This window comes from Spea bombifrons, chromosome 5, assembly GCF_027358695.1.
Source record: "Spea bombifrons isolate aSpeBom1 chromosome 5, aSpeBom1.2.pri, whole genome shotgun sequence".
Classification (NCBI taxonomy): domain Eukaryota; kingdom Metazoa; phylum Chordata; class Amphibia; order Anura; family Pelobatidae; genus Spea; species Spea bombifrons.
Genome location: NC_071091.1, coordinates 80987754 through 81007030, shown reverse-complemented (window position 1 = coordinate 81007030; position 19277 = coordinate 80987754). Strand labels below are relative to the sequence as shown.

The following is a 19277-nucleotide window of genomic DNA, read 5'->3' as shown; positions in this document are numbered from 1 at the left end:
GATAGATAGATAGATAGATAGATAATCCAATCAGACATTCATCTGTAGCCTCTTCTCCCTTTGTTTCAATATGGTGAAGCATGCTTTGTCACTGATGATGGCACAATGGCACAGTATAAATTTCTACTTTCCAAATAAATTCATGATAATGTTCTTCATTTATTCATCTGAAATGTACTGATTAAGACTTTAGCAAACAATACAGCTAATTAGTAATTATTCTGCAATATGATCTACAGTGAATACACTGGACTTTAACACTTAATGTTTGCAACCTGGAACAGTGTTGCCTTGGTCTACATTGACAGATAAGTATAGACAATTAAGTATGTATTTTTAATATATGTCATTGTCTTTTTTCGTTGAATTAGGTATTCAAAGCTGTCTGATCCTGGTAACTGGCTTAAAATCGATCCTATAAATGGACAGATAACCACTATGGCTATTCTGGACAGAGAATCCATGTATGTGAAAAACAATATGTACAATGCTACGTTCCTGGCTACAGACAGTGGTATGTATTGGTACAGATACTAACTTTTTTTTGTCTATGCCTACGCTTTACGTAATGAAATTACCATAGATGATTTATAGTTTTATGGCCACTGTCAGAGCATGACCCCTGTAAAAAAATCACACACACTGTCACTATGTGGCGCCTTGAAGCTTTTCAGAGTTGTGCATAATCTAAATAAATGACTTTTCAAGCAAGAAAATCGAATATAGATATTTCACAGACAAGATGCTACTATTTTTCACTGTCATTCATAAACTGTCACATTCTAGGGTAGATGTTAAAAATGTGTGTATATATATATATATATATATATATATATATATATAGCCGGTTGAGTCACTTTTTAATGGTTATATATATATATATATATATATATATATACAACTTTATTCAAAGAAGAATAAGATTTTGTACCGTTTCCATGGTAATCAAAGACCTTACTACTTGCGTATAATACCTCTAATTAAAGAGCTTGTTAATCTGTCTTTAAATCTTTGTTTAATTTGTTATCATATTTTTTCCTTTAGAACAGATATGTGCCCCACTCTCAAAATAATAATTTCATAAGAACACCTTCTAAATACACAAAATAGACAAAAGAATATATTATATCACACATGCTTTCTTCACAGTTACTGCAGGAACATTTTATAGGTTAGGGCAAAGGTTAAAATCCCAAAATGTTTTCAAATGCATATGTATCAGAAACCCCTCGCATATTCTGTAATGACATACTAGATGATTCTGCTTTGAAAAAATCATTTCAAAATTCCGAACAATGTGAGAAGGTCCCGTTTATTAATAAATCATAAAGTCCAACTGGTTGGCTTAGGATTTATACTGCCTGTGTTCTTTAAAAGAAAACTGACTGCAGATGACAGTATATTAATCAAACGAGAATATATATATATATATATATGTCATTACAGAATATGCGAGGGGTTTCTGATACATATGCATCTGAAAACATTTTGGGATTTTAACCTTTGCCCTTACTTATAAAATGTTCCTGCAGTAACTGTGAAGAAAGCATGTGTGATATAATATATTCTTTTGTCTATTTTGTGTATTTAGAAGGTATTCTTATGAAATTATTATTTTGAGCGTGAGGCACATATCTGTTCTAAAGAAAACAATATGATAACAAATTAAACAAAGATTTAAAGACAGATTAACAAGCTCTTTAATTAGAGGTATTATACGCAAGTAGTAAGGTCTTTGATTACCATGGAAACGGTACAAAATCTTATTCTTCTTTGAATAAAGTTGCATATACATATATATATATATATATACATACAACCGTTAAAAAGTGACTCAACCGGCTATACATATATATATATATATATATATATATATATATATATATATATATATACACACACATTTTTAACATCTACCCTAGAATGTGCAAGCAAGCAATTTATATAAACTGGAAGTAAAAGGTAAACGCAAAGTTAGAATAAACACAAAATAGCCAATGCATGTAAGAATACATTTGTTACAAAAAAAGCTCCACCTTGATAGTAATACTGAAAATGTTGTACCGAATAAAGGTAAATCTTACTTTCAGGCAAATACTACAAACTTACAAACTTGGAAGAAAAATCAATGCAGTATTATTATTTTTAGATAATTTTATTTATGAAATAGAAACACATTCTTAGTTTTTTTTTTGTTTTTTTTTTACAGTAGAAGAGAACTATAGTTCTAACAGAGGTAGAATTATATAGATAATTAAATCGGCTGATCGTCTTTGATTTTTTTTTTAAACTTTTTTTTTTGCTTTTTTCAGGCATTCCTCCAATGAGTGGCACTGGCACATTACAAATTTATTTACTGGATGTAAATGATAATGCGCCTCATGTTTTCCCTCGAGAAGTGGAGATCTGTGAAAGGCCAGACCCGAATGCAATTAACATTACAGCTGTTGACGCTGACATAAGTCCCAATGCAGGACCTTTTATTTTTGAACTACCTTACAGCCCTATGGATATCAAAAAGAACTGGACAATCACGCGCATTAACGGTAAATAAGCAGATTTCTGGGTATAGTGCCATTAATTATTAGTAGTAGTGGCTTAGTTATTAAGTGCAAGCATAACTACCAGCGCTTTACAACATGAAGGCTTAGTTGTATAACATATGAAATAAAATAGAAGATATCCTCAGCCTAGGGGAAGACATCTGCTAATTTTTAGCCTTCTAAATGTACCAGCTGAAAAATGAAATAAACAGATCACTCACAGCTCCTTGTTATATGATGACTCTGAATATCTCCTTGGAGCATAAGAATGTGAACTGAGGGAATTGTTGTTAATCAAGCAATCACTTATAACCTGGCATTAATAGATATTTATGATAGACTTTTATCTCTTTTACCTACGGTGACAGCTGCATGAACGACAAGTGTTCAACATTTTGTATCCTTAAAATAGCCTATAGTTTTGGTTAATTTATTTATTTGTACACGGCATTAGGTATAATAGTGACCTGGTGAATGTGCACAGCACAAAACTTTTAAGCATATTTAGTTGAGACAGTATCAGGAATGCACTTGTACAATGTTCATTTATGTTACAGAGTCTTGTTGCTAAAATATATCTGCTTCCCCAGGTGACCATGCTCAGCTCAGTTTGAAGATCGGATCACTTGATGATGGCATCTATAACATTCCGATACAGATCACAGATTCCGGAAATCCTGCCATGTCAAACACCTCCTTCCTCCGCGTTAAAGTTTGCTCCTGCGACATGAACGGATACTGCAGCGGCGTGGCTCCAATAGTTGGAACTGGTCTTGGCACAGGAGCCATCATTGCAATTCTTCTTTGCATCATAATTTTGCTTAGTAAGTTTAGTTATTTTTTTCATCTCAGTGCAACCCTGATGGGAAAGACATACATCTTCTAAAGAATAATCAAACACAACAACAAATATTAAAAGAAAGATAGATTGATAGATTGTGCAAGGTAGTTTTGACTGCAAGGTAAGGTAGCCTTAAACTCTCATGGACTTACAACTAGATATTCACTTACTAATAGCCGCTTTAGTCTAACATTGTCTCTCCACCAGTGAATGTGCCAGGTCTGTTTATAGCCCTCCTGTATGAAGGCATTTACCCCTGTGGTTTTCTGTGCTTTGAGCACTAATGGCAAATTAGGACATATTTCTAAAAGTGTTTTAAAATTCATTCTACAAGAGATTGCATTAACTAATTGTATAGTAATACTGATCGATACTAAACTGATGTATGGCAAACACATAGATGGTTGAGGTTGTAGTTGCATTCTTCATTAGACTGTGTAAGAAAAAATATTTAAACATAATTATTATTAATTATGATAAGTGCTGTCTACCAGCAAGAAGTAAAAAGAATTGCTTCAACGTAATTTAAACATAGCATATAATATTCTAAATATCTCATGCTCCATGGCATCATGTGCAGTAAATGGTTATGTGTATATATATATATATATATATATATATATATATATATTGCAAAATGCTCTATCATAAAGAAGAATCATTTTTGCTATGATATAATTTCCTGTGGCCTGTGGGTGTCAGAAATGCTGCCTCTGCACACTGTGCTGTCAAAAATTCCGGGGTTGCATTTGTTTATTCATTTAGCTTCAGACACTGCAATTTTATTACATCTTCTACTCAGTGTTACCTGTAATAAAATTATCATTCCTAGGGCAAAAAAACTTTTTCTTATTAAAGCAGAGGTGTGATTCTGAGGCATGCACTGGGGACCTAGTGCCATCTCAAGTCATCTCATGCCTCCAAAGGCCTAGTCTTAACTGTCTATGGACCAGTATACTATGCTGTAGCGCACTAGCTAACACGGTTGTTCAAAAATTAGTTCAAATCCCCAAGATTTTAGGAACACTCAGTAATATTCCAGTAAGGATATAGGCAAAACTAGAGTTTTTACTGGACTTGACTGCCACTAGTAGCCCAGATCTCACTTAACTATGCAGGAGGAGGGTTTCATACATCATTGGTGAGGAACAAATAAGCTGAAAGGTAGTGCCAATTAACGTCGTCTGACAATAAGGATTAGTTTGCTGATGAACAATAAACAAATGTTTTAGCTGTGTTTGGAATGAAATAATTGACACATAGTGTTAAATCCGCAAGTGCCATTTAGCAAAGCACTGATTTCATAAAACAGAAACAAACAAGGAAAACACATTTACATTCATAACGGTAAGAGCTGCGTTACGGCATTTAAAAGGCACATTTTAGAGAGTCCATATTAAAAGGCTATGTAAAACAGAATTGTTTTGTAGAATAACATGATGTGGAAAGCAAATTGATTTACTTGTTCAAGTTAAAGTGTATTAATATTTTAAAGCTTTAGTTAAAATAATTGCCTTACTTAATTTGCCTACCAGGGAAATCAGATATGTTTAAAGCCAGATTTGGAAATAATTGGGTGAAAATTCCATTATGGGCCCAAGCCAAATATCACATTACTATTAGTCTTCCTTTGTACTGCATTAACGATTCTGCTGGTGCTTAAGCAAACTGCAACCTGTAAATAAATTAATTTAACTATCAATGTGTTCATTTCTTCCATAACCTTTTTATTATTTGTTTATTCAATCTACAGCATTAGTTTTGATGTTTGTGGTATGGATGAAGCGTCGCGACAAAGAGCGCCAGGCCAAACAGCTTCTTATTGACCCAGAAGATGATGTCAGAGACAACATTTTGAAGTATGATGAAGAAGGTGGTGGAGAAGAAGACCAGGTAATAATATTACACTTTATCTATCTGTATTACTCAAGAGCTCCTACTTCCCATGCAAGACACCATTTTTTTTTCTTAAATGGCAAGAAGACATTACTGTACTTCCATTTTTTTTAATCATTGATCAGCAAAAGTAAGGACATTATTTATTTTTTAATGCCTACAAGCGTGATTCTTCATTAATCATTTGAATGGTTTATCTTACATTTGCCACTGTATCACTAAAGTAATAGAAACAAATGTTCAGTGATGCATGTGCCATAATATTTTTGTAGCTTGTAGCACTAGAGCCACTTCTGGCTCCAGTTTCATCAATCTGCTGTAATACAACAGATACAGCACCCAGTTCATTTTCACTCACTGATAATGATCTGTTTTGTAGAAAGTCCCACTGGTTTGATGGACTTAAAGGTAACCTAAAAAATAATAAAATGATCGCGTCTTCTAACATTTGATTACATCGAGCCACCAGAACACAACCACCTGTACCTTAGCATACCCCTCAGGACCGTGCCGCAGAGTATGAAGCTCCAGAGAAATGTTTCTCTCCAGAGGATTGTGGTGAACATCTGCCGGTACCATTGTTTTTGAGGTCCATGACAGCATTGCCCTGGACATTTACTAATTACCCACTACGCACAGCATGTTACTATTGCATATGCTAGTACTGAACATATTTATATATTGCCTCTGCGGGTATGTCAGTCCCATCTCATTATGTCTGTGCAAGTGAAAAGGTAGAAGTAGGACACGTTTTTGTTTTTTTTGACATTGTGGATTTTCCAGAAACCTACATTAATTAAGGGATTGTCTCGTCTGATGTGGGTTTCTGTTTTTCATCAGGTTAAATTGCACACCTGGGGGTCAAAAATGCCATAGGAGATGCTGCAATATAATCAGTAACAACCGTAGATGTGTAAGACCTCCCATTGTACTGCTTTGAAGCATATGGTGGTACTATATAAATCAATTAATAATTATCAATAAGAAAAACATATATGAGAGGGTGTTATTTTCATGGGACGCTGAATTATATCTACGGGCACAAGGGTACAGGTGCCAATGCTTTAGAGACACGGCTGCAGACTATAAAACATAGCAGCCAGACTTATTAGGATAATAATTTGGGATATTTGGCAACTGCGTGCCACTGCAGAGGTTCCAAGGCATCCTTATCCCACCTTAGTCAGAGGGACCTACCATAATTTCTTTTACCAGTGATTATGATGAGACCTGAATTACCTTTCTTTCTCAAGTCTGTCTCAGACAAAGAACATAGAAGTCCAGGGTATAATCCAATTTTATAACCTTAGTTTATTTTATGCAGATGACCACAACTGCGATATTTTTGGTTTCCAGAAACGAATTAAGCAAAGGAACCTAATGAGCAGCTACATTTTTGTTACATATTTTATACTTGCAAAACTGTGACCATTCTTTTTTTTTTTTTTTTTTTTTAAATGCAAAAAAAAATCTCCAAAGTTTAGAAATGACTTAAGTGCTGGTAGATACAGCTCTGTGCATTAATTGCTTCCAGACCATTACTGTTGTCAGTTTAATGTATTCAGAAGGATTGGATTGCTCACAATACTGGCACTCACAGAAAAATTGCCATCAAAAAAGGTTATAATCCCATTTACCATTAAATGGAGCCTTATCATTTTTTATATTGCTATTTACGTTAATAGAAGGACAGTTTATTATCAACAAATACTTTGTGTGCTTTGCAGATTTCAAAGCGCATACCAATTAGAGGCTCTGGGCTGATTCCTTTAAAAATGTCATTGAACTGAAATCCTCCTTGTGCTAGAAGTTTTTCTTTTTAGGTTACTTCTGGTGATATTTGTTACTCAATTAAATCTATGGCTTGTTTTCTGAAACCTAGCGATCTTCAGATTAATTGATTCTCTAATGTCTAATGTGATTAGTGTTATCAGTGCCACATATTGTTTGGTAAAGTCATCTTGCAGAAGGATTACTGGAGAGAAAATAATCGACAAGTGAATTACGTAGAGATTGATTCCAAAAATAGAGCTGTCAAAACATAGGGCTGTGTGCAAATTAAGTTCTGTGTGAAACAAAATTACCACCTTGTTACAAGATATTTTAATTAAATGCATCGTGGCAAGAAATGTACCATGGCATGTCCCCGAGACAGGAGTGAAGTGTGTTTTGAATAGATTATGTATTAATACTTGTTTAGGTAGCCTTGTTCTAGGACATGTATCATCGATAGGAACGAGTACAAGTTACTGCAATAAGATGGCAGGAGAATGCTTAGTTTTTCCTACTGATATAAAACATACAATGTCCTATTTCCTCTACACTGCAAAAACATAGAAACACATCATTTGACTGCAGATAAAAACCATTCCGCACATCAAGTCTCCACTTCCTAGTGTAAAGATCAAATCTTAGTCCTTGGTCTCAAGGTCTTAATGCCTATCCCATGCTTGTTTAAAATCCTTCACTGTTTATCTACCACCCTCTCAGTAAACTAAAACTTCCTACCATTACATCTAAACCCCTCACCCTCTTTTGACTTGTTTTAATGTTTTTATCATTGAGGAGAAAAACTACCCCTTTTTTATGTGAGAGCATCCATTTAAAGACGCGTATGTATATATATTTTTTTTTTCATTTATCATGCTACATATGCAAATGGTGAACATGAAAGTAACAAGCAAATGCATGTTCAAGGTGCCTCCATCCATAATATTTAAAGCTAAATTAAACCATCTGTCTATTATGAATTTCAAATCCAGATAAAACTTGTTCAAAATGAAACAATCCTAAATGCACCATGTACAGAGGAGCTGTTGAATTTAGGAACATCTGTGACCTTCTCAGCAATTTGTTACAGGTTTGCTAATTTTCACTTCCAAATGTGGCATATTGGGTTACATTCTACCTTCCTAAGCTGCAAAGCACAGCTTCCTAGTTCACACATCGTGAGTTAGTTATAACATTTAAAAGGAAAAGGTGTCGATTGCGTCATGAACTTCAGAGGTGTCGTGGCACCTTCATTTACACCTTACGTGCACTGAATTTTAATATTATTATTATTTCTGGTCTCATTTTTCTCGTAACAAAAGATTTAAACGTAAGCTTTTTAAAATATGTTTTTTTCCTAGGAAGACTAGTGTTCCTTGCCTCCATTTAGCAGGCCATGTTTATGTTAATACCACATTCAACGTGGCATAATATTCTCATTGTCTTATTCCCCAGGACTACGATTTAAGCCAGTTGCAACAACCTGATACCATGGAACCAGATACAATCAAACCAAGTGGAATACGACGTATGGATGAAAGGCCAATCCACGCAGAACCTCAGTACCCTGTTCGGTCAGCTGCTCCCCACCCTGGTGATATTGGCGACTTCATTAATGAGGTAAACTTAAAAAGCTATTTATCTTTACTTAATTTTGTATGTTTTAATGCATACCTATATGTGTATTTAGATAATTGTTCTTTCACATCTTAGTATATAACAAGAGCACGAGAAGGAAGAAAACTTTGGTGTATAACAGTTATACCAATCTATTCTTTGCAACAATCTAATTAACAATCTGACAGTGTTTTTGTTCTATTTGAAGATTGATTTTTGAAATGTACATTCCATTATTACATTCTATTGTTTAAATTAATTATATATTCTACAGTGCATTTGTGTTACAGAGGCAGTAGGTGGTTGAAAAGGTCCTTACTCAAAACTTATAGCTCTGCACCCATCTCAGGGTAGCACGCTGATCGCTTTCTCTGCTATCTTGCAATCCACACGAGATTTAAGTGTAATGACATCATATATACCGCTCCCTCGTTCCTGTGGGAATGTGAGGCCTGTGTATTAGGAGATATAGATCTTTACTTCATCATACTAAATCCGTACATAAGGACTCCACAATCCTGTATGTTAATGTATCCAACATATAACTGGGTGGGAGAACAAACGGTACACATTGCGCCATTATTCCAATTCTACATGAAACATACATTGCATGTAAAAAAAATTATGTCTCCATGCTAGTAGAGAATGTCATCTTACAATGTACAATACTAATCAATATTCCGTAATTGTGTATTTGTAATGTGTGAACAATTTTATTTATGGTACAATGTATAGTATTTGACATTGTGCTTTTTAATTTTTGAGTCTGGATGGCTATGGTACCCACTCCAGTGAGTGGAAACCCTCCAGCTCCAGTATTATGCCACAAACCCCGGGCACAAAGATGTTTCCAACATGCATTATAAACAGCCCAAATGATCAGCTTGGCTTCCACAAGAAAGATCATTTTGCCATAGATTATCTCATATTATAGTAGATGAAGAGGAATTGTTCATCTTTCACAACATAAGGATGAGAAAAACAATAGAATAATAATTACCCAACGCTTTATTTGGACATACCTGCAACATACCTTATAGAAAAGGTATGTTATTGATATTTTGATCCATATGTCCTCTATTGTAACGCCTTGTTTTAAAGTAAACCATAACTACAGTTTCTAAGCAAAGCCATGCATAGGAAATAATTAAGACGATTCTGTTTCATCCCTGCCTTATTTTTAAGTTGATAGTTGTTGGTTTTGTTCAAGAAGCCTTTGTACGGATGGGTGAGGCAAAATAAGAGAACTTAAGGACATAAAGTTAATTAGATAATGCAGTTTGTGCCGCAAGCTTCTACCAGTCTCAGGCTCCTTGGAACGAAACTATTGGAATACACTGACTGATAAGAAAAAACAGTTCTGGTTAAAAAATGATCCTCTCTGTTCCCATTTGTAGCTTAATGGATAAACAGTGTATGCATCAATAGGTTAGCTTAAACCCTTTCAGTGCCAACCACATACAATATCTCACTAAAAAGCACACAAAAAATAAAACAACCCTTCTGTTTACGGAAAGACTTTTCAGTGTATATATATATATATATATATATATATATATATATATTATATACTTTTTGTGTGGTTCCATAGGTAAAATGTAAGGTGGTTCCTTGTATATAACTATAGCAAAGCAACAAAAATTGCCCTGGCTTCTGCAGTAAAGAAAGTGGCCCAACTCCCAGCACTTAAAGGGGTTAATCGGCATACAGTGGCTCATTATGTTTCTCTTCAGCCATCTCTTTTTCTTTTTGCTTTTCTTTTTGATTATTATTGTTAGTAGTATCTCTATGCAAATATGTCCGTGGAAGATGGGCTCAATTGAAAATGTTGCGTCTATGTTAAGAAATATTATTTTGGACAGAAGAATTTTTAAATATTTTCATCTTCAAGCCTTCACCTAAAAAAAATAATAAAAAAAAACAGGTAAACTGGTCACTGAAAATCTTTTCTGACAATATACATACAGTGAAAATAGCATCCTTATTTTAAAGACTTGGCCTAAGTATAGTCCATTTAAAAACCCTTTCTAGAAGATTAGTTTAAGAATACACAGGACAGATTCATTTGGTTTACACATAATTGGCATTGTAACTTAAATTCATTTATAAAACAAATTTAATAATAGTTAATTTTAATTTCCCTCACGTATCACCCTTTTCAGATGGTGCGAATGGTTGAAATTCAATACCTTTATAATTACCAAGAGTTGTCTCAAATAGGATTAGAGTATAGAGCAGCCAAATTAAATCAATTATGTAAGTGCTTTATACACTTGTCTTTTGAAGCATTTTAACAGCTTGTGTGTTAGTTTGCAAGTTATTCAGGCACGCAAGGTATTTCTTTTACACAATATAATGGTGAAGGACACAAATGTCTACCTTCATTTTGTTGCAAGCTTTCTCTCTGTTCTTTTTTTCCACTGAGGTGCAAAACTCCTGACATAACGCTGAAATGTTCACTGTCACATTCACAGAGGGAACGTGTCTATTTTACAGAGTAATTATGACTTTTTCAAAAATTAAATTGGATGGTTATGCAGATCCACGAGCACAATTTGCAGGGCACAATGAATGCCAGAGTCAATGTGAATACCACAACCCTTTCATCATGTCAGATGTAATTAGTGGTGAGATCACAGATCTTTAAAAATTCTTTTTTTTTACAGAATGTTTTTTTCAGTATTAAATCAACCTACTGTAACTAATTCCACATTCAGAATTTTCTGTGGCAGAAGGATACAATACATAATGTAGATATAACCAATAATTTAAGGAAGCATTATTCATAATAAAATTGTATTATTTTATTTAAGAAAAAAATGAAGTCCATCAATATTTTTGGCCCCAGGAATTCTATAAAGATATTATATACTTTATACAAGATACTTCATAAAAGATACACATATGCACACATATATAGAGAGAGAGAGAAAAGTATCCACTATATTTATAAAGGTTTTGTTTATCTACGGCATTTAAATATACTTTAATATTTACGGCATTATATTAATTACCATTTGATTTGTATTATGTCTACAAAGTATATTTACCAATGAGAGAGTGATAATCACACATCCTGATTAAACGTGCAAGTAACGTTTTACAATTCCGTTAACACTGCAGCAGCAAAAGAACCGTGTGAAACTATTCAGACAGCAACGTGATCTGATTTCCGAGATAAACTATTTATGCCGTTTGTAGAACATTGAAAATAAAAGCTGTTTGAAAGCGCTCCACTCACAGTCGAAGAAACTGCAGGGGATGAATACAATGGACTATTCCAGTAGCTCTGACTTGGCCATAAGTGATGTCATGCAATGATCTGCCCTCATGAGGACAGCTGTCACATCACAAGTGGGATTTACCAAGAGCAGATATGTGGGTGGGGGTGCAGAGAAGAATAGTGATAAAATCGTATGATCTCCTTGGTATTATACATAAAAAAGCAACAATTTTTTTTCCAAAAGATACATATTAATTATATATACATATGATGCATATTTATCTTTACAGTCTATTGCACATTGCCTTCTTTTTAATCAATATTATGCATTCTGGAATACCTATTAGGCTAAATGGCTAAAGACCCAAATATAATTTATTTATTATTATTTATTGTTTTATATAGCGCCATCAGATTCTGCAGCACTGTACAAAAGGTAGACAGGACATAACATTTAGTATATAACATAACAAGATGACTTACAGAAACAACAGATGGGCCCTGCTCAGACAAGCTTACAATCTAGAGGGAGTTAGGCTGTGTTACATACGAGGTAAACGTGCTGTTAGGGAGGGACCAGCCACACTAGTAAAAGTATTGCAAGAAAAAGGAACATGGCAGGAAGAGTGTTAAGCGTAAATTCGTAGGCGTCCTTCAAAAGTGGGTCTTAAGGGATATTTTGAAGGACAGAAGGCAGGGGAAAGGACTGATAGAGCAGGAAAGGGCATTCCAGAGGATAGGGGTAGCCATTGAGAAGTGTGCATTAGAAATCAGGACAGACGGAAAATTGGATGAGTGGAAAGACCAGTTAGGAGTGATTTGAGGAGTGAGGAGATGTAAGTAGGGCAACTGCTATAAAGAGCTTTGAAAGTAAGATTTTGAAATGAATCCAGAAGTGTGCAGGCAGACTGAGAGAAAGGAGAGGTGTTAGTAAAATGGTGGGAGAGAAGGATAAGTCTGGCTCCAACATTCAATAACCTTTCAATTTCGGTTAAAACTGTGAGCTGCTAAAAATGCATACATACCTTTTACTGTATTTTCACTATTCATTATTTGCAACATCTCAGCAGTTGATCATATAAGCAGTATTTTTCATTATTTTTGTCTGTGAATCTATGCATCTACCACACACTTAAATTATTACTGTCCACAACACATCATCTTTTGCAAATGAATTTGAAAGTACCTTTGACATCATAGTTGTCTAAACATATAAACCATAGTAGATTTGTAACTGCTTTTCGTTCTGTGGTCACAACAGTGTTTCCAGCAAATATTGACTAATTTGGCTAGGGCATTTACCAGTGCTTAGAATCATATTCCCAATGCTGCATTTAGTTGCGAACATGTTAAATTAAGTATAATAGGTGGAACAGCATCTTTAATTTAAAATAGAAGGCTAACATAACAGACCCACATTTCCAGTAATGTTCCTGAATTTGATATTTCATATCTTATTATAGCGAGTTTAGACAGTAAAACAATGCAGTGAAGCTAAGCCAGTATTCCCCTATTACTGACACAGGAGGCAACAATAGAATTCTGATTACATACAGGTAGATTGATATGATTGAGTATATTTTAGTAAAGCTTTGCACAGACTACAATGGGGCAAAAAGTGGATCGGTTATCACCATTTTCTATAAACAATTGAGTTAGCTTCTTTAAAACCTTGAAAGTAATTCTGACATGTTCGGATACCAACATGACACTGAAATTCGTAATGGTACCTTGTTAGCTTATAATGTCAGAAACCAGACACATTGTTCTCCTTCTACAGTTCTCCCCACAGCTTCATTTGCCTCTATACCATCTGCCATCCAACATCATTCTCACTGCCTTGGGGTCAACTTACTGTAGAATTAATCTAAAAAAGTACTGTTGTTTTCACCTAAGCTCTTGCAGGATAGAATAGATCCATAACAAGAGCCTGTTCTCTATGTTTGTTATGTCTCAGTAAAAGAACACATATATTTCCTTAATATTTAGCCCTCTAGTCATCTCACTCCACTCTATAGAAAGGTGACAGCAAATTTAGCCTTTATGCCAGTTCAATGAAAACATTCTTCCACTTGCTTTACAGGGAAAGAGAGGAATAATGGAGGTAGCAGAAGAACACAGGGGAAACATAGTCAAAATGGTTTCATGTTCTTATATAAACATTTCTGCCCTGCATAACAGCTTTTATATCCAAATATTCACTATCCCATCCTCTTTTTACTGAAACGTTTCTCCTAGGAGTGATCCATATTGCTTATTCTTATTCATTCATGTATATTATATGGTTTTCATGGTCTTTGCAATATCAGATCTATGCCTGTTCTCATTTATAATCTTACCTATGTATTAAACTCAGAGTTGGTGTAAATGTGTTAAAAATCAATACATTTGTGTATCATTGTCCGGACATGCTAGGACATGGCATGGGATAGACCTAAGTGGATCCAGGTGGTCTAAATGTATTAGCCCAGTGCGAGTTGGCCAGTTGCTATGAGACATGAGAGTTCAGTATTACATGACCCTGTAGTAATAGGAGCACATAGCATTATAAGGGGCAGCACTTGGATTTAGTTTCCCCTAGACCAAAACGCACAAGCCCCCCCCCGATGCTAATAGCCTTTTTTGTAATTATTTATCTCAATATGTTTCTTCACTTTTTTTCTTTTTTTAGGGACTGAAAGCAGCAGACAATGATCCCACCGCCCCACCCTATGACTCTCTTTTAGTTTTTGATTATGAAGGTAGCGGCTCTACTGCTGGATCACTAAGCTCCTTGAATTCATCAAGTAGTGGAGGAGAGCAAGATTATGATTACCTAAATGACTGGGGCCCTCGCTTCAAGAAACTTGCCGACATGTATGGTGGAGGAGATGACTGAACTTCAAACTGAACTTTTATTTTTGTGGACAAGAACAAACATTTGAACTGATATTCCCAAAAAGCATAAAGAAGCTTGGCTTTAACTTTGTAGTCTACTAGCACAAGTGCTTGATTGAAGGCTTTGGCATAGGCTGCAAACCAATTTGGGCTCAGTGGGAATATCAGTAATCCAATATTGTTTGGAAAAAAAATTGATTGAGCTCAGTTACACTTGAATTTTACAGTACAGAAGCACTGGGATTTTATGTGCCTTTTTGTACCTTTTTCAGATCGGATTTAGTTTTATGTTCAACGCTTTAATGGTACTGATTCCTGAAAGGGTGAAAAGACAAGGTATGTTGTGGGTGGGGTGGCATAAGTAATCAAAATATCCTTCATCACTTTTTTTTTTACACTGCGTTGCTTTCGTTCAAATCTGAAGTAGAGAAGACATTTCTTTAGAGTTATTTTATTAGCTGAAAACAGAACATGTGAGTGACATGTACAGTGCATTATATCTAGTTCTAGAAGTTAGAGTTTTTCATTGAAATTCTCCAGTTATTTGCAGTTGGATGCAGATGAAGGGAGCTATCATATCACCAATTTTTAGCATATTTGGCTTTTCTGTAGCAGGATTGATTTTTTTTTCCTTTTCCACATGATATAGATTATAGGCACATTTTGGTCTTAATCAACGTACAATTTTTTTGTTTGGGTCTTTTTTCACTTCACTGTAAAAACCGTATGTGTACATAATGTTTTATCAGCATAGTCTATAAAGAAGTTTCAAAGCTTCAGAACATGTGTATGTATTATTTGGACTATGAATCAGGTTTTGCATGTTTATATCTTTCGTTATGGATAAAGTATTTACAAAACAGGTTAAAACACAATTTTGTTCAATCAAACTGTAGAATGAATTCACAAATTGGTTTTTTTTTATTATTATTGATTTGGGAGGGTAAAACAATTCTTAGCACAAATATTTTACATAATTTGTACCAAAAAAATAAAAAAAACAGGGGTAACCTGACACTGGTGGCACTACTAATACATGTTTAAGGGGGGGTGGGAAGGTTTTAAACTAAAGAGACTTTGACAGCAGCTTTGCCTCTGTATTGTGTACCAGAATATGAATGATGCACCTCTGACCCCAACGTTCTGAATAAAATGCTAATTTTGGATCTGGTGACTGGGTTGAATTTTTTTCTTTTACACTTCAGCAATTTTGAATGTTGCAAAGAATCCCAAGATACTGGAAATTCAATGAGAAAAATGAGAGAGTGTATTACGTGTGCTTTCAATATCTTCAAGTTACCCCTTCTGTACTCCGTACCAAAAAGAAATCTGATTTCCCTTTTGAATATTGGAGCAGGAAAGAATACGGTACATTCGAGTGATCCTCTTGTTTCATGGGAATCAAAGCCCCACAAGTACAATGATTGAAGGATACATTGCATACCCTTTCATGTCCAGTTTGTTGAAGAAGATTTGTTAACTTTAAAAAAAAGTAAATCTGGCATTTTGGAACAGAAAACAGTCATCTGCGTACTTTATAATTGGATATAAAACAACTACCCCAGCGTGCTGTAATTTAGAATAATTAAAAGCTGTCTTTTCTATCAAGTCAATTTGAATGAAAATAGGATACATAAAGCAGTGTCGGAACTTCCATTTGCCTGTCGTTCTCAAAGACAATCTCTCGCTCTCCTAATGATTGCTTTTCTAGTCATTAAGTGGCAGCGTATACCTGGGGGATTCCACTAATGGATCTTTACATTTGCCCTTTCCATGTCCTGGAGTTCAGGCGAAGAAATAAATTCCTCTGATTGGAAAAACATACCCTGACTTGCCTGGCTTAATTGTCAAAATATAATTTCATCCTTTATCAGCATTTTAACATTTCAAAAGTCACCCCTTAAACGTCTGCTTTTATTATTATGACATGTCGTATATATATATATATTGCAAATTGCTCCTGATTTACCATTATCATATTCTGAAAAGCATTAAACATTTATAACATTAAAAATATGATTTATTGATATCCCGTAATGTTGATAGATTGCAAGTCCAGTTCTGTATCATGTACACTTGGGTATGTTAATTCTAATGTTAATAACTGTGTAAAAAGGTACTTGTTTATCATGATTTCTAAACACAGTTACTCTCTGGATGTAGTTGACATGTTAATAAGTACAAAATTTAGCATATGTTGTCCTTCATGAATATACATTATTATCCTGTAGGCAACATTGTGCAATGAACTTGCTATAATTGGGTACAATTTGCAAGGCAACCATTTCATGAATTAATTTAATTACAGGAAGGCTATATAACATCCTTACAAGGGCCATCAAACAGAAGTCAATTCTTGGTAGGTTTTATAGGGAAAAACATTTGTTTATGTAGATTATGAAGTAATCAGAACCACTCAGTGCTTTTATGGTGAAAGTATATAAAATTATATGGAGCAGTGTTAAAAGCTTACAATAAATATTGATGTACTTTGGATTGATAGCTTTTGCTATTTTAGGTTGGGTAACATATAAAGTTTGTGTATGACCAAATTATAATGTGAATCAGTTATTGTTAAGACAGGAATATGTCTTTCTTTTATTAACATTGTGGTTTAAGGAAAACAGTGTCACAAACGTTATAACTTATAAGAGACAGTTTATCCAGAAGCAATTAGGAAATCCTGGAAACTGAAGGAACTTTACTCAAGAAAGAGAATGGTAATACAATTACCGTATTTATCGGCGTATAACACGCACTGGTGTATAACACGCACCCCCATTTTTTAACAAAAAAACTGAACAAAAAAAACTTCATCAGAATCACTGCTATCTGGGAAACCACACACACACACAGTAAGACACACACACAGTAAGACACACACACACTCAGACACACACACCCTAACCCCCCTTCTCAGGATCTCCCCTCTCTCTCCCTAACCCCACCCCGGTCACTTACCTTCAACTACTGTGTTGGAAGCGTGAGGCGTTTGTCTCGGGTGCCGGCGCTTCACTGCTGAGCGCCGGCACCCGAGACAAACGCCTCACGCTTCCAACACAAGAGTTGAAGCGCTGAGGCAGGCGGCGGAGGCTGAGGCAGGCGGCGGAGGCTGAGGCAGGCGGCGGAGGCTGAGCAGGCGGCGGGCGGCGGCTGAGGCAGGCGGAGGCTGAGGCAGGCGGCGGCTGAGGCTGAGGCAGGCGGCTGAGGCTGAGGCAGGCGGCGGCAGCCGCCAGCAGAGGAGTCCTGGATTTCTGTCAGTCAGGGGGGCCCGAGAGTTGCCGAGCGGTCGTCTTCAGCAACCGCTCGGCACCCCTTGGGCCCCCCCTGACTGGCAGAACTCCAGGGCCCGGTCGCAGTTGCGACCCCGGTAGTTCCGCCACTGGCTCTAGGATTTATCGGCGTATAACACGCAGGTAGGATTTCAGCTTCAAATTTTAGTTAAAAAAGTGCGTGTTATACGCCGATAAATACGGTATATATTTGAAAACCCTATATCTTTGGAGCCATATGTCTTTATTATATTGAGAAAGTGTCACATGCTTGTTGTACTAGATTAACTTATGCATAGACAAGAGCTGATAACCAATAAAAAGTGGACATCATTCTCCAACACACCAGGCTTCAAAAACAGTTTGTTAGAAATGCCCAGTGATGCACAATAAAATACAACTCTAAAAAGATTTTGTTCCTTGCAGAATGAGTGCTCCTCAATGGTACTCCTGACAGGTATTTGGTTCACAAGAGATGACTTTGGGGAGTTCTGCTTTGCTGATATATACACCAATAGTCATAAAAATATATATAGGCAATTATTCATTATTTCCTTTTGAAACATACACACTCTTCTATGACCTTTTTTCTGTTCTTTTTTTTTAAAGAAAATCAGACAAAATCATAAGTTGTCTGTAAGCAAACTAAAAAAGTCATTCCACCAGCCTATATTTTAAGCACCTTTTACAATCAATCAAGTTATGTTCGGGTTTTTCACATAAGGAATCCTCATCAATCGTTTTGTTGGAGGAAAGTAGAGTACACACTACTGAGAAATTTGCAACTTGCAGAATGCATCTTTCTAACTTAAATTTTGGCTTCAGGGTTTTTTTTGCTGGAAATATGCATAGTTAATTGACATTTCAAAAAACAGGTGCTAGTTGCTTGATAGCGAAGTTAACAAAAAAGGTGATAAGTCAATCAAATGTTTGTAAGATACTTTAGTTATGTAAATCCAGAAGATATAAAACAACCTTATTTATCACCCAAAACGGTTCACAATTACGCAAAACTGGATGAGATGGAGCATTAAGGGTTTTTTTTTTTTTTACTACTGGACAGTATAACTTCTAATATTTCCATATTTTAGGCATTATATTACCACCAATGTGTTCTGAGCTCTACTAAAGGCCTCCATATTATCTAAATACAACACCTCCCCATGTTGTGAAATTGACAGATTTCAAAGTTTGCAAAGTACTCCGCTCAGGGCAGGTGATGCCCTTTTGTTTTTTTC

The 19277-nt window shown here is 35.3% G+C and overlaps 1 protein-coding gene across 1 annotated transcript in view; it reads left to right on the top strand.

Annotated features, from left to right (window-relative positions):
* Nucleotides 1-15933, top strand: part of CDH2 (cadherin 2) — a 110857-nt gene extending 94924 nt beyond the window's left edge. The window contains exons 11-16 of the mRNA XM_053467477.1: nt 372-514; nt 2313-2546; nt 3134-3367; nt 5138-5277; nt 8506-8670; nt 14562-15933. Coding sequence (XP_053323452.1) covers nt 372-514; nt 2313-2546; nt 3134-3367; nt 5138-5277; nt 8506-8670; nt 14562-14768 — 1123 coding nt within the window. The 3' untranslated portion in view covers nt 14769-15933. The remainder of the gene's footprint in view (nt 1-371; nt 515-2312; nt 2547-3133; nt 3368-5137; nt 5278-8505; nt 8671-14561) is intronic.
* Nucleotides 15934-19277: the final 3344 nt, after the last annotated feature.